The 16,877-nt window shown below is 42.4% G+C and overlaps 1 protein-coding gene across 1 annotated transcript in view; it reads left to right on the top strand.

Annotated features, from left to right (window-relative positions):
- The window catches only part of cand1 (cullin-associated and neddylation-dissociated 1), a 31,453-nt gene extending 27,761 nt beyond the window's left edge, over nt 1–3,692 (top strand). The window contains exons 24-26 of the mRNA XM_085769032.1: nt 590–754; nt 2,060–2,167; nt 3,454–3,692. Coding sequence (XP_085625158.1) covers nt 590–754; nt 2,060–2,167; nt 3,454–3,678 — 498 coding nt within the window. The 3' untranslated portion in view covers nt 3,679–3,692. The remainder of the gene's footprint in view (nt 1–589; nt 755–2,059; nt 2,168–3,453) is intronic.
- The last annotated feature ends 13,185 nt before the right edge of the window (nt 3,693–16,877 follow it).

The following is a 16,877-nucleotide window of genomic DNA, read 5'->3' as shown; positions in this document are numbered from 1 at the left end:
AATCCATAATCAATAACACCTGTCGGATAATCCATAACCAATAACACCTGTCAGATAATCCATAATCAATAACACCTGTCAGATAATCTATAATCAATAACACCTGTCAAATAATCCATAATCAATAACACCTGTCAAATAATCCATAATCAATAACACCTGTCAGGTAATCAATAACCAATAACGCCCTACTACCCCGCCGAAAAGGATATACCTGCTGTCAGATAATGCATAATCAATAACACCTGTCAGGTATTGATTACCTGTCAGAGAATCGATAACCACAACACCTTTCAGATAATCCATAATCAATAACACCTGTCAGATAATCCATAACCAATAACACCTTTCGGATAATCCATAATCAATAGTGGAGGTGGAAACATTTCATGATGCGACACAGAACAAACAGGAAGTAAACAGAGTAAATGTTGAACTGTCCCTTTAAGACGAAGGAGTCGCTGGTTTGTTTGGGACGACGATGAAAAAACCCACAATAATAATAATCGTTTTTTGTAAATTTATCAATTGATTTTCATCGTCGTCGATACAATAACGGTGATTAATCAATAAAGTTTTTCCTCTGTAGGTGGAGATGGGTCCGTTCAAACACACGGTGGACGACGGCCTGGACCTGAGGAAAGCAGCGTTCGAGTGCATGTACACGCTGCTGGACAGCTGCCTGGACCGGCTCGACATCTTCACCTTCCTCAACCACGTGGAGGACGGACTCAAGGACCACTACGACATCAAGGTGCACAGTTTCTCCGTTGCTATAGATATATAAGGAGACTAGATGCGGCCGGCCGCCATCTTGGCTCAATCAACTCGCTCCCTCAGAGCTTTAAGCCTGTGGTTCATGTTCATGGTTTGGTTTGTTTTGGACGTCAGAAATGCAGCTGTGGGCGGTGCGTGGCGCAGTGGTTAAGGCGGCCGCCCCATGTAGAGGCTATAGTCCTCAACACAGGCGTCCCCGGTTCGAATCCCGCGTTGGGCAGACCTTTTCTGCATGTCATTCCCCCTCTCTCTGCCTCCCCCTTTCCTGTCTATCTCACTATGTGCTATCAATTAAAGGCAAAAACGCCAAAAAAATATACTTAGAAAAAAGAAAAAAGAAATGCAGCTGTGAAACTGACACAGTACTTAAAATCATGAATAATTTTAATCATGTAATTTTCTATGAAAGTAACTTTATGCAAATAGTTAAAGTAACGGCTATATACGGACAAAATTTCAGTTTCAGAGTCAGTTATAATAAACCTCCTTGATTCTCAGATACAGGACAGTATGAACCGGACAAACAGCCTGGTCCGTCACTTTATTGTGTCCCCAGAAACATTTCTGCAGCTTTACGTGTTGTGTGTCTGCATGTTTGTATCTTTGGTTGTCTCTTTTTGTCCAAGTTGACTCCTCAGGGCCACCGTACAAACCCGATCCCACTTCTTCTAACCCCGCATTTTCCAAATAAAGCTTTCCTAAATTAAACATAAAAAGGTTTAAACCCTGAATATATTTCATCTTCATGAGCCACAGGTTAAAACTTTCTCAGTGGTAACGTCGCCCTCTGCTGGAGGCAGCTGGAACTCAAAGTGTAAATCTAATTTTTTAGACTTTTTCAGAAAATGTGATCAGTTTTGCTCCTCTATTAAATCTGTAGATTACTACTTATAATAATAATAATCTAATAAAAGTGCAGATTATTAAATGTTTATGTGTTAACCCTCTGGGGGTCTGTGATCAGATGAAACAACGTCTTCAAAGCGCCGTTAAAAACGAAACTAGGTCAGACTGGAGCGCTGCCGTCGACCTCGGTGGGAAGTGCGGTTTAGAAACTCTCTCCCAGTTTTTATTCGACTTTGATTAAACCACGTAAAACCAGAGAAGTGATAGTGAAAGTGGTCGAATCAGCTGATGATGAAAACACCACAGACGTCTGACGTAGACATTTTTTAAGGTTTTTAATGTGGTAAATAAAGGCAAAATCTAAGGTATTAAAAACCAAATACTAGGGATTAAACTTTTATTTATTGTTTTTGCTTTTCTCCTCTTCTTCTTCCAGATGTTGACGTTCCTGATGTTGGCCCGACTCTCGTCCCTGTGTCCCAGTGCTGTGCTGCAGAGACTGGACAGACTGGTGGAGCCGCTGAGGGCCACCTGCACCACCAAGGTACACACACACACACACACAGACACAGACACACACACACACACACACACACACACACACACACACATACACAACTTTAAAAATGTAACCAGCACACCATTTTTTTTTCTTCGATTTCAGTTTCATTTCAATTTTTATTTTCTGTTTTTCTCATATACGATTATTTTTCATATTATATTCTACTTGTATTGTTTTGGTATATTTTAATTCTATATAATCTTTATCCTATAAACTGCGTATTTTATGGATGTATTGGATAAAGTCCTGTGTACCCTTACATCATCCAAGGAAAATTCTATAAAAATAATTTGCAATGAAAGAAAAAAATGTAATCCAGCACAATTACAAATTACCTCTTTAAAAACTGTAACTTAAATTAAAGTAATGTGCTGGATTATTTTACCTACTTTTGTTTTGCTTACTTACAATACCAAACATGTAATTTAGGAATATAACGCATCAATCCACTTAGACTACATCACTCCAAACAGGAAGTCAAACGCACCGAGCATCTGGTAAATTTCAAAATAAAACACGATGGATAAACTCCCGATTGTAAAACCATCACTTACCGCCGGCACAAACCAAGTAATCCCCGTTTTTTTAAAATCAAATATAACGGTAATCTGATTACATCTGTACTGAAATGGATTACAGTTAAAGGGATAGTTCAACATTTTGGCAAATTGGCCCATTGCCATAATCCCTATAGTCATAGTCATAGCAGTAGGTTTGTTACCTTTAATTGTCGGTGCAAGCTATTTTTAGAACGGCGGAGCAGAGCCGTGAGCTGCTCAGAGCTACGCTACGGAGGCTCATGGGATTTCTTGGTTTCCCTCATCAAACTCATCAAATACACAATCCAACAACTCCACAACGCTCTGGTGGACAAGTTGTGACCTGCACATTCACCACGCTATGAGATAATAACACAACGTTACCAGACAGAGTTGTTTTAGAGGGAAATTCATGCAAAACCACTGATGCGTGTTGCCTTCAGGGACAGTTTTTCATCAAGCAGTCTCTGTATTTCCCTCTAAAACAACTCTGTGTGGTAACGTTGTGTTATTATCTCATAGCGTGGTGAATGTGCAGGTCACAACTTGTCCACCAGAGCGTTGTGGAGTTGTTGGATTGTGTATTTGATGAGTTTGATGAGGGAAACCAAGAAATCCCATGAGCCTCCGTAGCGTAGCTCTGAGCAGCTCGCGGCTCTGCTCTGCTCTCCTTATGTTTTTGTTCTGTATCCTGATTACATTGTAATCCATTACTCCCGTCTTCCGCAGGTGAAAGCGAACTCGGTGAAGCAGGAGTTCGAGAAGCAGGACGAGCTGAAGCGGTCGGCGATGCGAGCCGTCGTGGCGCTGCTGACGATCCCCGAGGCCGAGAAGTCGCCGCTGATGTCGGAGTTCCAGTCCCAGATCTCGTCCAATCAGGAGCTGGCGGCCATCTTCGACTCCATCCAGAGGGACTCGAGCTCCGCCAACATGGAGTCCATGGACACCAGCTAGAAGACACACACACACACACACACACACACACACACACACACACACACACACACACACACACACACACGTTGTAAACATGGACCAATCAGATTCCTCCACACACACACACATATACATATATACACACACACGATGCAACACGGCACCACTCCCCCTCTTCCTCCGCTGCTGGAGCGCTAAACCCTGCAGCATGTTTCCATGACAACAGGACGCAAACACACACACACACACACACTCGTAGTGACACACCCTCTCCTAGCGATTGATCGTTCCATGATGCATTGCACTGAAGTCAGCTGTTGGGAGAAGAAAGGACGGACGGATGGATGGAAGAAGAACGGATGGATGTACGGCGCGCACACACGGACAAAAAGGACAAAAACAAAGAACAAAAAAAAGAAAAAAAAAAGAAGAAAAAAGTGAAAACAGACCAAAAAAAAAACCAACGACGACAAAAAAAAGAAGAAATTCCAGAAAAATAAGTTCCATACGAGGCTTTGGAAGCTCCTCCTACTTCCTGTTTTGTTTTTCTAGCGAGGTCGTCTATGATTGGTTGATCGATCTCCTCCTGTTCATCATCATCATCATCATCATCATCATTCTCTTATCTTCTTTTTTTATTTTTTATTTTATTTTTTAAAGTTTTTCTTTTTTTTTTCTTTTTTCTTTTTCGTTAATTCCAGAAAGTTCCACAGGTACTGTAACCTGATTGGCCGCTGCTGAGTGACTGACAGTTGGCGTGTTATCGAAACTGACCAATAGAGGAGGAGGAGGGAGGAAGAAGGAAGAGAGGGGGCGGGGCATCTCTCCTCGACCAATGGGAGAAGGGCTGGTTTATTGTGAGCACTTGTGGGTGGGCGGGGCTTAACTGTTTGTGGACCAATCAGCTTCGTTGATTCAGTTTGACCCCCGGCCTTCACTCTGCAGAAAGATGGAGGGAGGAGGAGGAGGAGGAGGAGGAGGAGGGGGATTTGATTGGACCGGACCGGACCGGACTGGACTGGACTATACCGTTCGTGGCTGTTGCCGTGGTAACGACGCTGTACGTGTGCATAGTAACAATGTTTGGATCATTCCGTTTTGTTTCGTTTTGTATGTTTTACGTGAGTCCCCCGCCCACTCCCTCCCTCCCTCCCTCGCCCCCGCCCCCCCAATAAATAAATAAGACAAAACTGGTTCCAGCCAGTTCCCGTCTCGGTCAGGACCAGTTTATATTGATTGATTAATTAATTAATTGATTGATTGATCGATCGATCGGTTGATTCACTTGGGTCCGGTCCAGTCAGGCCCGGTCGGGAACAGCCCACTGTTGTTTATCGCCCCCGAGAAAAATAAAAAAAAGGTCCATTTCTGCCTGCCTTCATACTCCGACTGCAGCTTCCTTTGTGTCTCTGTGTTTCTGGTTCTGGTTCCTGAAGTAAAAACAACAACAAAAAAATTTATTAATTAATGTTAATTATGTGATGATGTCGATAAATGGCCAAAAAATAACAATCAATTGCGTCATGTGAAGAAATAGCAGATAAATAACGGTCAGTTTTATAGTAATTTCGAGAAATATAGACAAGAAATAATAATAATATCTTTATTTCTATCACATTTATCGATGTGCTTTAAAGCAGAAGTAAGCGATATTTTTGTGTTAATATAAGTCTTAAATAGTTGTATCTTCCGACAGCAATCACTTACATAGAGTGTTTGGACCGAAACACGGGTCTGTCAGTCACTCTGCTCTGCTCTGAGCCCAGGAGAAAACTTTTATCGTATCCTACAAGTTTTATCCAATGAGGAGAGAGAACGGCATAAAGGGGCAGTCCTCTCTGTGTGTGCAGCCAAGGGATGCGCCTGAATGTGGTGACGTAGGGACGAGGACCAATAGATCCATGACGAGGGCGGGGGCTGCTAACTCCATCGGCTGACAGGACGTTATGGTGCGTTCAAGGCAACTCGTAACTCGTGTTTTTCCGACCTGTGAAGTCGTACCAGTTCGATCGGTACGACGAGTTAATTTTAATCTTTTTTTTTTTTATTACAAATGACACTTTAGCATTTAAATTCCTACCAATTCAATGCTACGTTAGATAAATGGACCAGTATCTGTGCATTCACCTTTACTTTGGCACAACATCTGCCAACACGGTTCATACGTCATCTTTTTTTTTAAAGTGACGGTATTTAGGAATCTTTGCGATCAAGTAATTGTGGCGTTTAAAGGGATAGTTCAACATTTTGGCAAATCAGCCCATTGCCATAATCCCTATAGTCATAGCAGTAGGTTCGTTACCTTTAATTGTCGGTGCAAGCTATTTTTAGAACGGTGGAGCAGAGCCGTGAGCTGCTCAGAGCTACGCTACGGAGGCTCATTATGGGATTTCTTGGTTTCCCTCATCAAACTCATCAAATACACAATCCAACAACTCCACAACGCTCTGGTGGACAAGTTGTGACCTGCACATTCACCACGCTATGAGATAATAACACAACGTTACCACACAGAGTTGTTTTAGAGGGAAATTCATGCAAAACCACTGATGCGCGTTGCCTTCAGGGACAGTTTTTCATCAAGCAGTCTCTGCATTTCCCTCTAAAACAACTCTGTGTGGTAACGTTGTGTTATTATCTCATAGCGTGGTGAATGTGCAGGTCACAACTTGTCCACCAGAGCGTTGTGGAGTTGTTGGATTGTGTATTTGATGAGTTTGATGAGGGAAACCAAGAAATCCCATAATGAGCCTCCGTAGCGTAGCTCTGAGCAGCTCGCGGCTCTGCTCCGCCGTTCTAAAAACAGCTTGCACCGACAATTAAAGGTAACAAACCTACTGCTATGACTATAGGGATTATGGCAATGGGCCAATTTGCCAAAAATGTTGAGCTATCCCTTTAATACAATTGTGAAAACAAGTAACGCACCACATTTATTTTAGGTTTTTTTTAACAGTCTAGTTTGTTTTCTCACTTTGGGTTTTTATTATTCTCACAAATGTAACTGTAACGATCCTAATAAAGACCATAACTTTTACACTTTAAACACACACACTAACACACTAACACATAGAGGAAGTGTGTGTCAGTGAAAGGGAAGCTGTATGGGTGGCTCTGCTCTCACCTGGGTGTGGCTTCACAGCACTGAGTCTGACTAGTAAATGTTCTCTGTGTGTGTGTGTGTGTGTGTCTAGGCGTGTTCCCACCAACACGCTCCGACACGCTCCGCCGCTCTCTGACTTTACAGCAACTCTACACACAGCACAACACACCACACAACAGACACTAACACACTCTTTTTCTATCGTTATTATAGCTATAATGTTTGGTAACTAATGTCGCTTTGACCTTTGACCCAGCTGATGACAGTGGGACTCTCATTACAGCTGAGTTATATCACATGACATCACCATAGCAACGCGCTGTGAGGGTCCTGTGACACGTCTGACATCACTGTGGTCTGAGATGAAGTAAAAGTTAAATTAAAACCATTGTGTTTTACAGTTAATTACAAATATAAATGAATACATAAATAAAATTAATTCAAAATGGCAGCCATGTGTCGTCCCTGTAGTCGGGGGGGCGCTCATGAGTTTATTCTGAGGTGACGTTCACTGTCAGAGAACAAAAAAAAGATGTTAAAAGTGTTAATTTACTGTTAATTAATTGTTAATTTCACTAGTTTCTCTTAGTAATGTTTGTTAAGTTGTTGAACCAACCATTAGCTGTTAGCACCAGACTTTTGTGTGACATGACTGATGTAGTGGCCACACCTGGTACTGCAGCGTCATGTGACACAAACTCATAAATCATTATTACACCTTAGAAAAGACAAAAAAATGTTTATTTGCTAGTTAAAAAATGTTATTTTTTATAAGTTTTTATTTTATTTTTGAGATTTGTATATATTTTTAAGATAAGGCAAGGCAGCAACAATGGATGGATGATGTCACAGAGCAGTGGATGTGGCGTTTTTCTTTTTTTCCCTGGTAAAACTAAAGATAAAAAAATTAAGAAATTAAAAATAAAACACATTAGAGAAGTAAAAAGAAGAATCTCTCATGTTTCTACTCTGCAGGAAGCGGGAAGCAGCTGAGAGCGAGGCTGAAACGTCACGAAAAAAAAAGACATGAGCCAAACTGTGACGAAGTTAGAGCGAAGCCGGAAGTGAGTGTAGACCGCTGTCAGAATAAAAGCTTCAAGACTTCAACAGGATCGTGACAGTGGAGAAAACGGTTTTTTTTATCCTGAAAACAAGTCTGAATTTGTTCTTTTTTATTTCATTGCATTAATGATTACTAATATATTAACAAAATCATATGATTTTTTTTAATTAAGATTCCCATATAAATGTACCAGTAGTTTTGCTGTAACTGTTAAGTGTTCACATTAACACTTTAAGATGTAAAAAGTATCTTTACTTACTATCCTATATTATATTTCAAATTATATTCCAGACGTAAATAATGATGTGTTATCACGGTTTAAAATAAGACTTTTCATAATTAATAATTATGTTATGTAGGTACATTATTCAGGTCTCTATCGCACACGCTCAAAAGACTGGCTCACACTGCAGGTTCCCTCGTGTTAACACCGAACTTGGAAAGACCAGCTTCTCTTACTGTTGCACCTACAACCTGGAACACTCTGCAGAATCATTTGAAACTTACCTCACTTTTATCAATGGGACAATTTAAAGCCATAACTACATCTTATTTTACCTCTAACTGCTCGTGCTTTTAAAGCAGAAGTAAGTGATATTTTTGTGTTAATATAAGTCTTAAATAGTTATATCCTCCGACAGCAATCACTTCTATAGAGTGTTTGGTCTGAAACATGGGTCTGTCAGTCACTCTGCTCTGCTCTGAGCCCAGGAGAAAACATTTCTCGTATCCTACAGTTTTTATCCAATGAGGAGAGAGAACGGCATGCAGGGCTGTGTGTGCAGCCAAGGAACGCCGTGAATGTGGTGACGTAGGGACGAGGACTGTTATGGTGCGTTCAAGGCAACCCGTAACTCGTGTTTTTCCAACCTGTGAAGTCGTACCAGTTCGATCTGGTACGAGTTCACGGGTCAGAAGTTACGAGTGGCCGTTATAGTGACTTTCACCGGTAAAACAGGTCGGAAAAACACGAGTGGGTTGCCTGGAACGCTACAAAGTCGTAAGTTGTGACTTGAAGCTGTAATTTACGGTTTCAAAAGCCTGCCTGGAGCGCAGCATTAGCCAAAACGACCGGATCGCTTACTTCTGCTTTAACAAATTCTTATCTTTTTTTTTAATATATATATATAAAGATGCTCATATAAATTTGCCAGTATTTTTTTTTTTTAAAGGAATCATTAGTCTATTTTAAGGTGTCAGTGTAATTTGTCGCACTGGAAAAAAGTAACTCTACTTTCTATGCCAGAGGTCTTCAACAGGGGGTCCGCGGAGGTGCTGCAGGGGGGTCGTGAAATTTTAGGTCGATTAGACAAAGTTTTATATGTTTTAGTTTCCACATTTATGTTGTTTTTTTAAAAATAAAAACATCAATTTGAATAGCTTGTCTGCATGATTACCATGCAGTTGACAGACATAGTTGATATTGGCATTGGCATCAGTGAACAAGGTCCGTTTATAAATGGCAGAGGGACGGCCCCCTACTCACTGTACCTTTTACACATTTAGAAAAACCATAAAGAACCTATGTACAGGTTTGGGGGTCCTTGGCCTGAAAACGTTGAAGACCCCTGTTCTATGCTATATTTTATTTCAAATTATATTCCAGACGTAAATAATGATGTGTTTTAACGGTTTAAAATAAGATTTTTCAATAATTATCTATATTATTCATAGATAAGACGCTTTACTTTTTGTACTTTAAGTGTTCCAGTTTTTTTTTCATGTGTTTTATTTTGAAAGACCAAACAGGAAACGTCGTCGTTCGCTGCGTCGAGCTTGACGTCATCGCGGCGGCGGCAGGAGGGAGCGGCTCTGGTCGAGTGACATCCACACAGAGTGGGAGAGAGAGAGAGAGAGAGCGAAGCGGAGTGGAGCGGACGGGTTGGTGGATGACTGTGAGTAGCCGCTTCCTTTCTCTGCTCCTTTCTCTCCCTTTTTCTTTTCCTCCTTCCCTCCATCATATTATAGCTGTAGGTTAACCTGGGGGGGCCGGTGGGGTTGGGTTTGGGAGGGGGGGGGGCAGCTCCTGACACTACTACACCCAGGGTCAGGGAGGGAGAGACGGGGGAGAGGGAGGGAGACAGGCCGGTGCTGAGCCGAGCTGGGCTGGGTTTGGTTTGCGGAAGCGAGCGAACAGACAGACAGACAGACAGACAGACAGGCGGGCGGAGGGATACAGACAGACAGACAGACAGCTCCGTTTATGCTCATAATAATCATCATAATAATCATAATAGCCTATAATAATAATAATAGAGTGTGTGTTTGACACAGACAGACAGCTGGGTGGCATCATGGCGGCTGTCTGTCTGTCTGTAGTGTCGGTAGGTAGCTCCTCGGCTCGATCGGCTTGTCTCTCCGGTTCCTCCAGGCAGCAGCAGCAGCAGCAGCGGGGCCTGCTGCCAGCGCTGGCCGGGGAGGGAGCGTTCTGAGGCGGCCACGGAGCTGCGGAACTCCCGCTGCTGCTGCTGGAGGAGAAGGAGAAAGAAAGAGAGAAAGAAAGAAAGAAAAAAAAAACACAAAACAGAGGAAGTAACTGAACAAACTGCAGAGTTGAAGAGTTTGGAGGAACCTGTCTATCTGTCTTTCTGTCTGTCTACCTGTCTGTGTGTGTGTGTGCAGGGTATAGACAAGGCTTGGTTTTATTCCTCTGTTGTACTGTCAGCAGCACACACACACACACACACACACACACATACACACAGTCACACACACACTTGGTATTGACAGGCCCCACCTAGTTGTGGTTGACTCAGGGATCTGTCTCTGTGTGTGTCCATCTTTCTCCTCCAACAACTTTACTTTAGCAGATTAACATCGTGCTGCCTTTGATGTCTTCTGGGAAAAAGCAGTACTGTACTTAACACCGGCCTGTTCATTATACAGCAGCCTACAGATCAAATATACAGCTTCTCTCTCTCTGTGTGTGTGTGTGTAGACAAGTGCACGACCAGAGGAAGTATCCACATCTTCTACTTCAGTTAAAGTGCCACTATCACACACACAGACAGACACACACTGTTGCAAAATCTAGTTCTGCATTGAATGTGTGCAATCAGGGAAACGAAGAGTATTATTACTGATGCATTCATGTGTAAGCAGCATTTTCTGTTGTGAATATGTTGATTCTATGTGTGTTATATTAATTTATTAACCTTTTAGTTTATGAAATAGCATTAAAATACAGGTCACAACCTCCCAGGGTCAAAGGTGACAGCCCATAACACAACAATATAAGACACACGACAGAGAAAAGAAGCAAACTCTTTGATTTGAGAAACTTCCAGAGGATTTATTTTCTGGAAAATGATTAAAATAGGCTACTTCTATCTTTTATCTGTAGGAGGTTATTTCCTCACTCTGTGTTGTGGAAGCTGAAATCAGAAAAGTGACGGGTGTTGGTTGGACTTAAAATGAACATGTCGCTGTGATTTCTGGGTAATAATGACGACATTTCAGTTCAGTATTTCTAAAGAAAATGTGATGAAAGCGAATCAGCCGGTTGATCTGTCACCACCAGTCATTTACAGTCTGATATAAAACAGATGCAGGTGAACTCCCACTGACCCTGAACACAACAGGAAGAAGCTGCTTTGACACCGGTTCACCAGTAAAATGATAATAATATGATCTATAGTGAAGTCAAACTGTCACTAGGAACATTTTTTGACACTTAAAGTTGTGATGCTGACTCACTACTACTGAATTAACACAAATGACTTACAACATTGAACAGTTAGTGGAGTTAATAATAATGTGTGTCCACTATTTCCATTTTCATGTGAAAAACCAAACAGTGGTTGCTAAGCGCCTCGTGGGAGTTCTAGAATGTTCGGGGCGGTTGCTAAGGTGTTGCTAGGTGGTTGCTAAGTGAAGTGTATCATACTAGTCATATCACATCCAAGAAAAGGAGACTCCTACTCTGACTATGGTGATTTGTTTTAATTTAAACCTTCTTATTGTGTTGATTAATATTTATCAATAGAGAGGCCGAAGCAGAAGCAGGAAGTAACCGACCGTCGCCATGGGAACTCAATTCGGGAAAAAATCTCCATGTTAAGTGAACGGGAGTCAACGTTTTATTTCGTGATCCGATTGAATTGTGTCTTGAGAAAGAAACATGACCTCTACCTGTTTAAAACATCGTGTTTCATGAAGAGAAATCAGCTTCAGTTTGTTGTAAAACTATTGTAAAATAAAACTCTGAAGAATCCGTAACCAGAAAACCAGAAACCGCCCTTTCCCGTGTCAGTTGGTGACGTATTTTTTGTGGGACACCTGAAGTCCGTAGAGCGTCTTCACACTAAATACATTCTTCCGTTGCCATTTTACAATAAACTGCTGATTTCTTGTCATGAAACGTGATGTTTTAAAGGTTAAAGGGACAACAAGGAGTTTCTATTTGGTTATTTAAAAGTCTCACGTTAATGTGGATGAATCTCCGCTACCTACACTTGTTAATGAGCCCATTTTCGATAAATATATCGTTTTGTGTCTATCGTTATTTTGTTATTATTAGTGGTGGTGGAAATGCTGGGCGAGCCGACCAGCGTTTCTTTACTTTCGGTTTCGTGGCGAGTCATGAGAATAACGTAGCCGAATCGCCGTTTATGGTGGGAACTACGACGGTATGTGATCGTCTTCGAACCTCTGACTTTAATTCTTGATGAATGAAAACATGAGTCTGTCTTGCGCCGGTCAAAGAAGTGTGCGCGGAGGCTCATTTATGTAGTGTGGAAACGCTTCGCTTTTCCAAAACTCCTCGTTGTCCCTTTAAGGTCATATATTTTTCTCATGACATAATTCAATCGAATCACGAAATACAATTTTGAGTCCCGTTCACTTACATGGAGTTTTTTTTCCAAATTGAGGTCCCATGGCGAGCTTAACTCTCTATATTTAAAGGTGTACAGAAATGGCCGTTATGAAACGTTATCAAGCGGGCGGGACATTCAAAGCTTGGGGCGAGACCGAGCTCCGTGTGTGTGTGTCTCACGGGGTGTTCCCACCAAACGCGATGAACGCGATTGAATCGCGCGTCAAATGAAATCGCGTCGCGCTAGACGCTCCAGTTTTGACGCTGGTCCAATATGCAAAAAACGCCTCGTCGCGGCATCGCGTCGCGCGACGAGCCCGCCCAAACAACAACATTTCTCCCACTATTTCATTCTCTGACTGAGATTACCACCGTCGCTGCACTGTTCCTGTCCCTGTAGATGGGAGAGGAACAGCGGTGTGGGTCTCTGGCTGCAGGAGGAGGAGGAGGAGACGGCTCCGTGAACTACTGTGTGACTGACCGCCTGTTGAGTGCTTTGGGACGGGGCGGCCGGCTCGCAGCGCCCGCTGGTTGAAAACAGCAGTGATAACGGGCTTTCAGGTCCGAATCTCCAAATCAGAAACGTTTGTAACAGCACCGGAAAAGCAACAGTGAAGAGCTGTGGCTTTGCAGCAGCTAATGGGGATCTGAATAATAAACTAAACTAAACCAGAAAACTTCTAATATTGTCAATAGACTCGCTCTGACTAAGCTGCCAAGGGAACACCAGTACGTCCGTACGTCAGCACGTCGGTGACGATCTCAAAGCTGATTGGCTGTCGCGGCGCGTCTTCACGCGAATTCGCCGCAAAAGTTCAATTATTTCAACTCGAGCGATGAAGCGTCATCGCGCCGGGCGACGCGATGGAGGCGATTTTTCGCGGCCAACGCGTCCATCGCGCCGCGCTATCGCGTCCATCGCATCGCCCGGCGCGATGACGCGACTAATCGCGTGTTTGCATTGACTTTACATGTAATCTCGACGCGCGATGAAGCGTCATCGCGTTTGGTGGGAACACCCCGTCAGACGTTTGAATGACGGATGAGGGATCCAATATCAGTGGCTGATGAATCGTGAGCAACGTGACGTATAATCCGTGTGCTTGCATTATCCAATGCGAAAAAAAAATACCACACTTTCATCCAGGATTTAAAGCAGAAGTAAGTGATCCGGTGGTTTTGGCTAACTTCCTGTCAGCCGATGGAGTTAGCAGTCCCCGCCCTCGTCCCTACGTCACCACATTCACGCACATCCCTTGGCTGCACACACAGAGAGGACTGCCCCTTTATGCCGTTCTCTCTCCTCATTGGATAAAGGTTGTAGGATACAAGGAAAGTTTTCTCCTCGGCTCAGAGCAGAGCAGAGTGACTGACAGACCCGTGTTTCAGACCAAACACTCTATGTAAGTGATTGCTGTCGGAAGATACAACTATTTAAGACTTATATTAACACAAATATTCCGCTTACTTCTGCTTTTTAATCAAAAATAGAATTTTGCACAAAGTTTGGGCTACATCGTCTGATAGATGAGTTATTACACTAATTTTATGACCCAGAGTGGAATCAAATTCATGTTTCTTATAGTTTTCGTTGCCGCAGCGACGCCACACGCAGACATTCAGTCAGACAAATAAGCGACAGTGAAGGTAAACGGTTGGATCTTTACGACCTGTCACAGTCGACTCCCTCGGCTCAGAACCTCTAGGTTGTGTTTGAAGAGGAAAAACAGAAATAGCAGCGACGCTGTCACATAGAGAGAGAGAGAGAAAGAGAGAGAGATCTGCTGCTTTTAACTTCTAAATGAAAGTGAGGAAATGAGGATGAGCTTCTCAGGCCTGTGTGTTGTTGTATTGTGTTGTGTTGTGTTGTGTGGACAGAAGCTGGACATGGTTGTAGTGTGAGGTACAGACGGAGTGTAGAGCTGTGGTTCGTCTGTAGCCGGAGAGTTTCAGAGTTTCTCGGCGTGGGCTCGGTGACTTCCTGTCAGTCCCTCGACGCGCTGGGACTTGTTGCATCACGCTGAAGACAGACCGAGTCTTCAGACCCTCCGGGCGCTGAGTTTCATCTCTGCCTGAGTCCCTGGCTCTTAGCAGAAACAGAAACAGCAGCAGAAACAGCAGCAGAAACAGCTGGGCGGCTCCGTCTCCAGATGTGAACGCCTTCCTGTCGCACTTCCTCATTGGTTAGATAGGGATCCTTAACTCTAAAGGTGTAAACGCGCTCGCACTGGTTTCCTGTCACAATCGGGCAAAAGCGAGAACGAGTAGCTATGAGATACAGGCTCGGCAGCGTGTTGGTTATTTAAGGTGGTCATCTCTCTGGGTTGTGGTTGCTAGGGTGTTGACACATGGTTACCAGGATGTTACAGCGGCTGCAGAGACGCGAAGACGAGTCTTGTTGGGTGTCGCAGGCTGACGGAGTAGATCACAGTTGTTGTTGTTGTTGTTGTTAGTGGTTGTATTTTCTGTGTCACCATTGGGCGGCGCCGACGCTGGAAATGGTCCAATCATACGTCAGCTTCCAGGTTTGAGCCACGCCCACTTTAATGACATTGACAGTGAGTTATATCAGTAAACAGCCGATCGATGAGGAACCGGCTCATCAGCATTTTACCACAGAAGAGACTCATCCAGTAAGTCGTCAAATATTTGGCAGATTGAGTTTCTACTGTCGGACTTAAATTAGAGTCGCAACAATTAATCGAACAATAATCGATTATTAAATTAATCCTCAACTATAATCACATAATCAGTTTGAGTAATTTTAGAAAAAAAGTCAAAATTCTCTGATTTCAGCTTCTTAAATGTGAATATTTCTGGTTTCTTTGTTCCTTTATGACAATAAACTGAGTTTGTGGACAAAACAAGACATTTAGGACGTTGTCTGGTGGTTTGAGAAACACTGATTGATGTTTTTCAACATTTTATTGACAGAACAACTAATTGATTAATCGTTTACATAATCGACAGGTAATTGATATTGAAAATAATCGTAACTCTAATGTAAATGTTATTATTTCCTGTTCCTGTTGATAAGTTGGTGGTATCCACCTTATTCCTGGGGTCAACTCGTTACTGTAGAAACGGTTATGGGTGGAACTTCCAGTCAGCACCGGAAGTAGCAGTGAGCCATTGGCTAACAGCAGTGGTTGCTAGCGGTCTTCATTACTGTTAGCGGTTTATTTGAAAGTTTTCACATTGTTTTCTGTTTTCTTAGTTAATTCGGTACCACCTTATTCCTAGCCCCCATGATGCCTTGCGGGAATTATGTTTACATGCTAACAGTACGCGCTAATCCACTTTCTGCGAGCGTTAGAGACATAAAACACCACCTTTTACAACTCAAAGGAGACAATATCATAATACCGCTGCCTACTAATATTGTGAGGTGTGTGGACGACTTAAAAAAGTGGCCAAAAAAAAAAGATGACGTACAGTAGCATATTTAGCTACTTAATAATGTAAGGTGGACTCCATGTGAACGCAGCTTAAGTCTTTAAAGTGGCAGCTACGGTGTTGCTAAGGGAGTGATTGCCAGTTGTTGCTAGGTGCCTCTTGGAGTTCTAGAATGTTCGGCGTGGTTGCTATGGCGTTGCTAAGTGGTTGCTAAGAGAGGCATGTTAAGAGTATCATATTAACCCTCTTAACTTGTGTATGTGTGTGTTTACAATCAACACAAAACTGTTTAACTTCAGTGTGACACAAGTTTATGTCACATAAAATATAAAACCTAAACTCTACTTTGATAATGAATTGATCTTATTCGTTGTATTTGAAGCAAACATAGAAACTTGTTCTAGTTCCAACCTGCTCCTTGATCTGTATTTATTGGTCTGTTTGTCTGTGGGGTGGGACGTCAAACACAACAACACAAACTGTTGAGTCATAATTATAAAACCCAACGTTGTTTCATCAATCAAGAAAACAAAGAGCAGAATCATCAGTAATGAGTCTATAGGGCTGAAACAACAATTATTTTCATTATCAATTAACCTGTTGATTATGTAAATGATTAATCGATGAGATGTTATGTTGAAAAACATCAATCAGTGTTTCTCAAATCACAAGTTGACGTCCTCAAATGTCTTGTTTTGTCCACAAACTCAGTTTATTGTCATAAAGGAACAAAGAAACCAGAAATATTCACATTTAAGAAGCTGGAATCAGAGAATTTGGACTTTTTTTCTTCAAAAAACGACTCAAACTGATTATTAGATTGTAGTTGAGGGTTACTA

This window comes from Trachurus japonicus, chromosome 23, assembly GCF_045865225.1.
Source record: "Trachurus japonicus isolate A0001 chromosome 23, Traja_1.0".
Lineage (NCBI taxonomy): Eukaryota > Metazoa > Chordata > Actinopteri > Carangiformes > Carangidae > Trachurus > Trachurus japonicus.
This window is presented reverse-complemented; position numbering and strand designations above follow the sequence as displayed.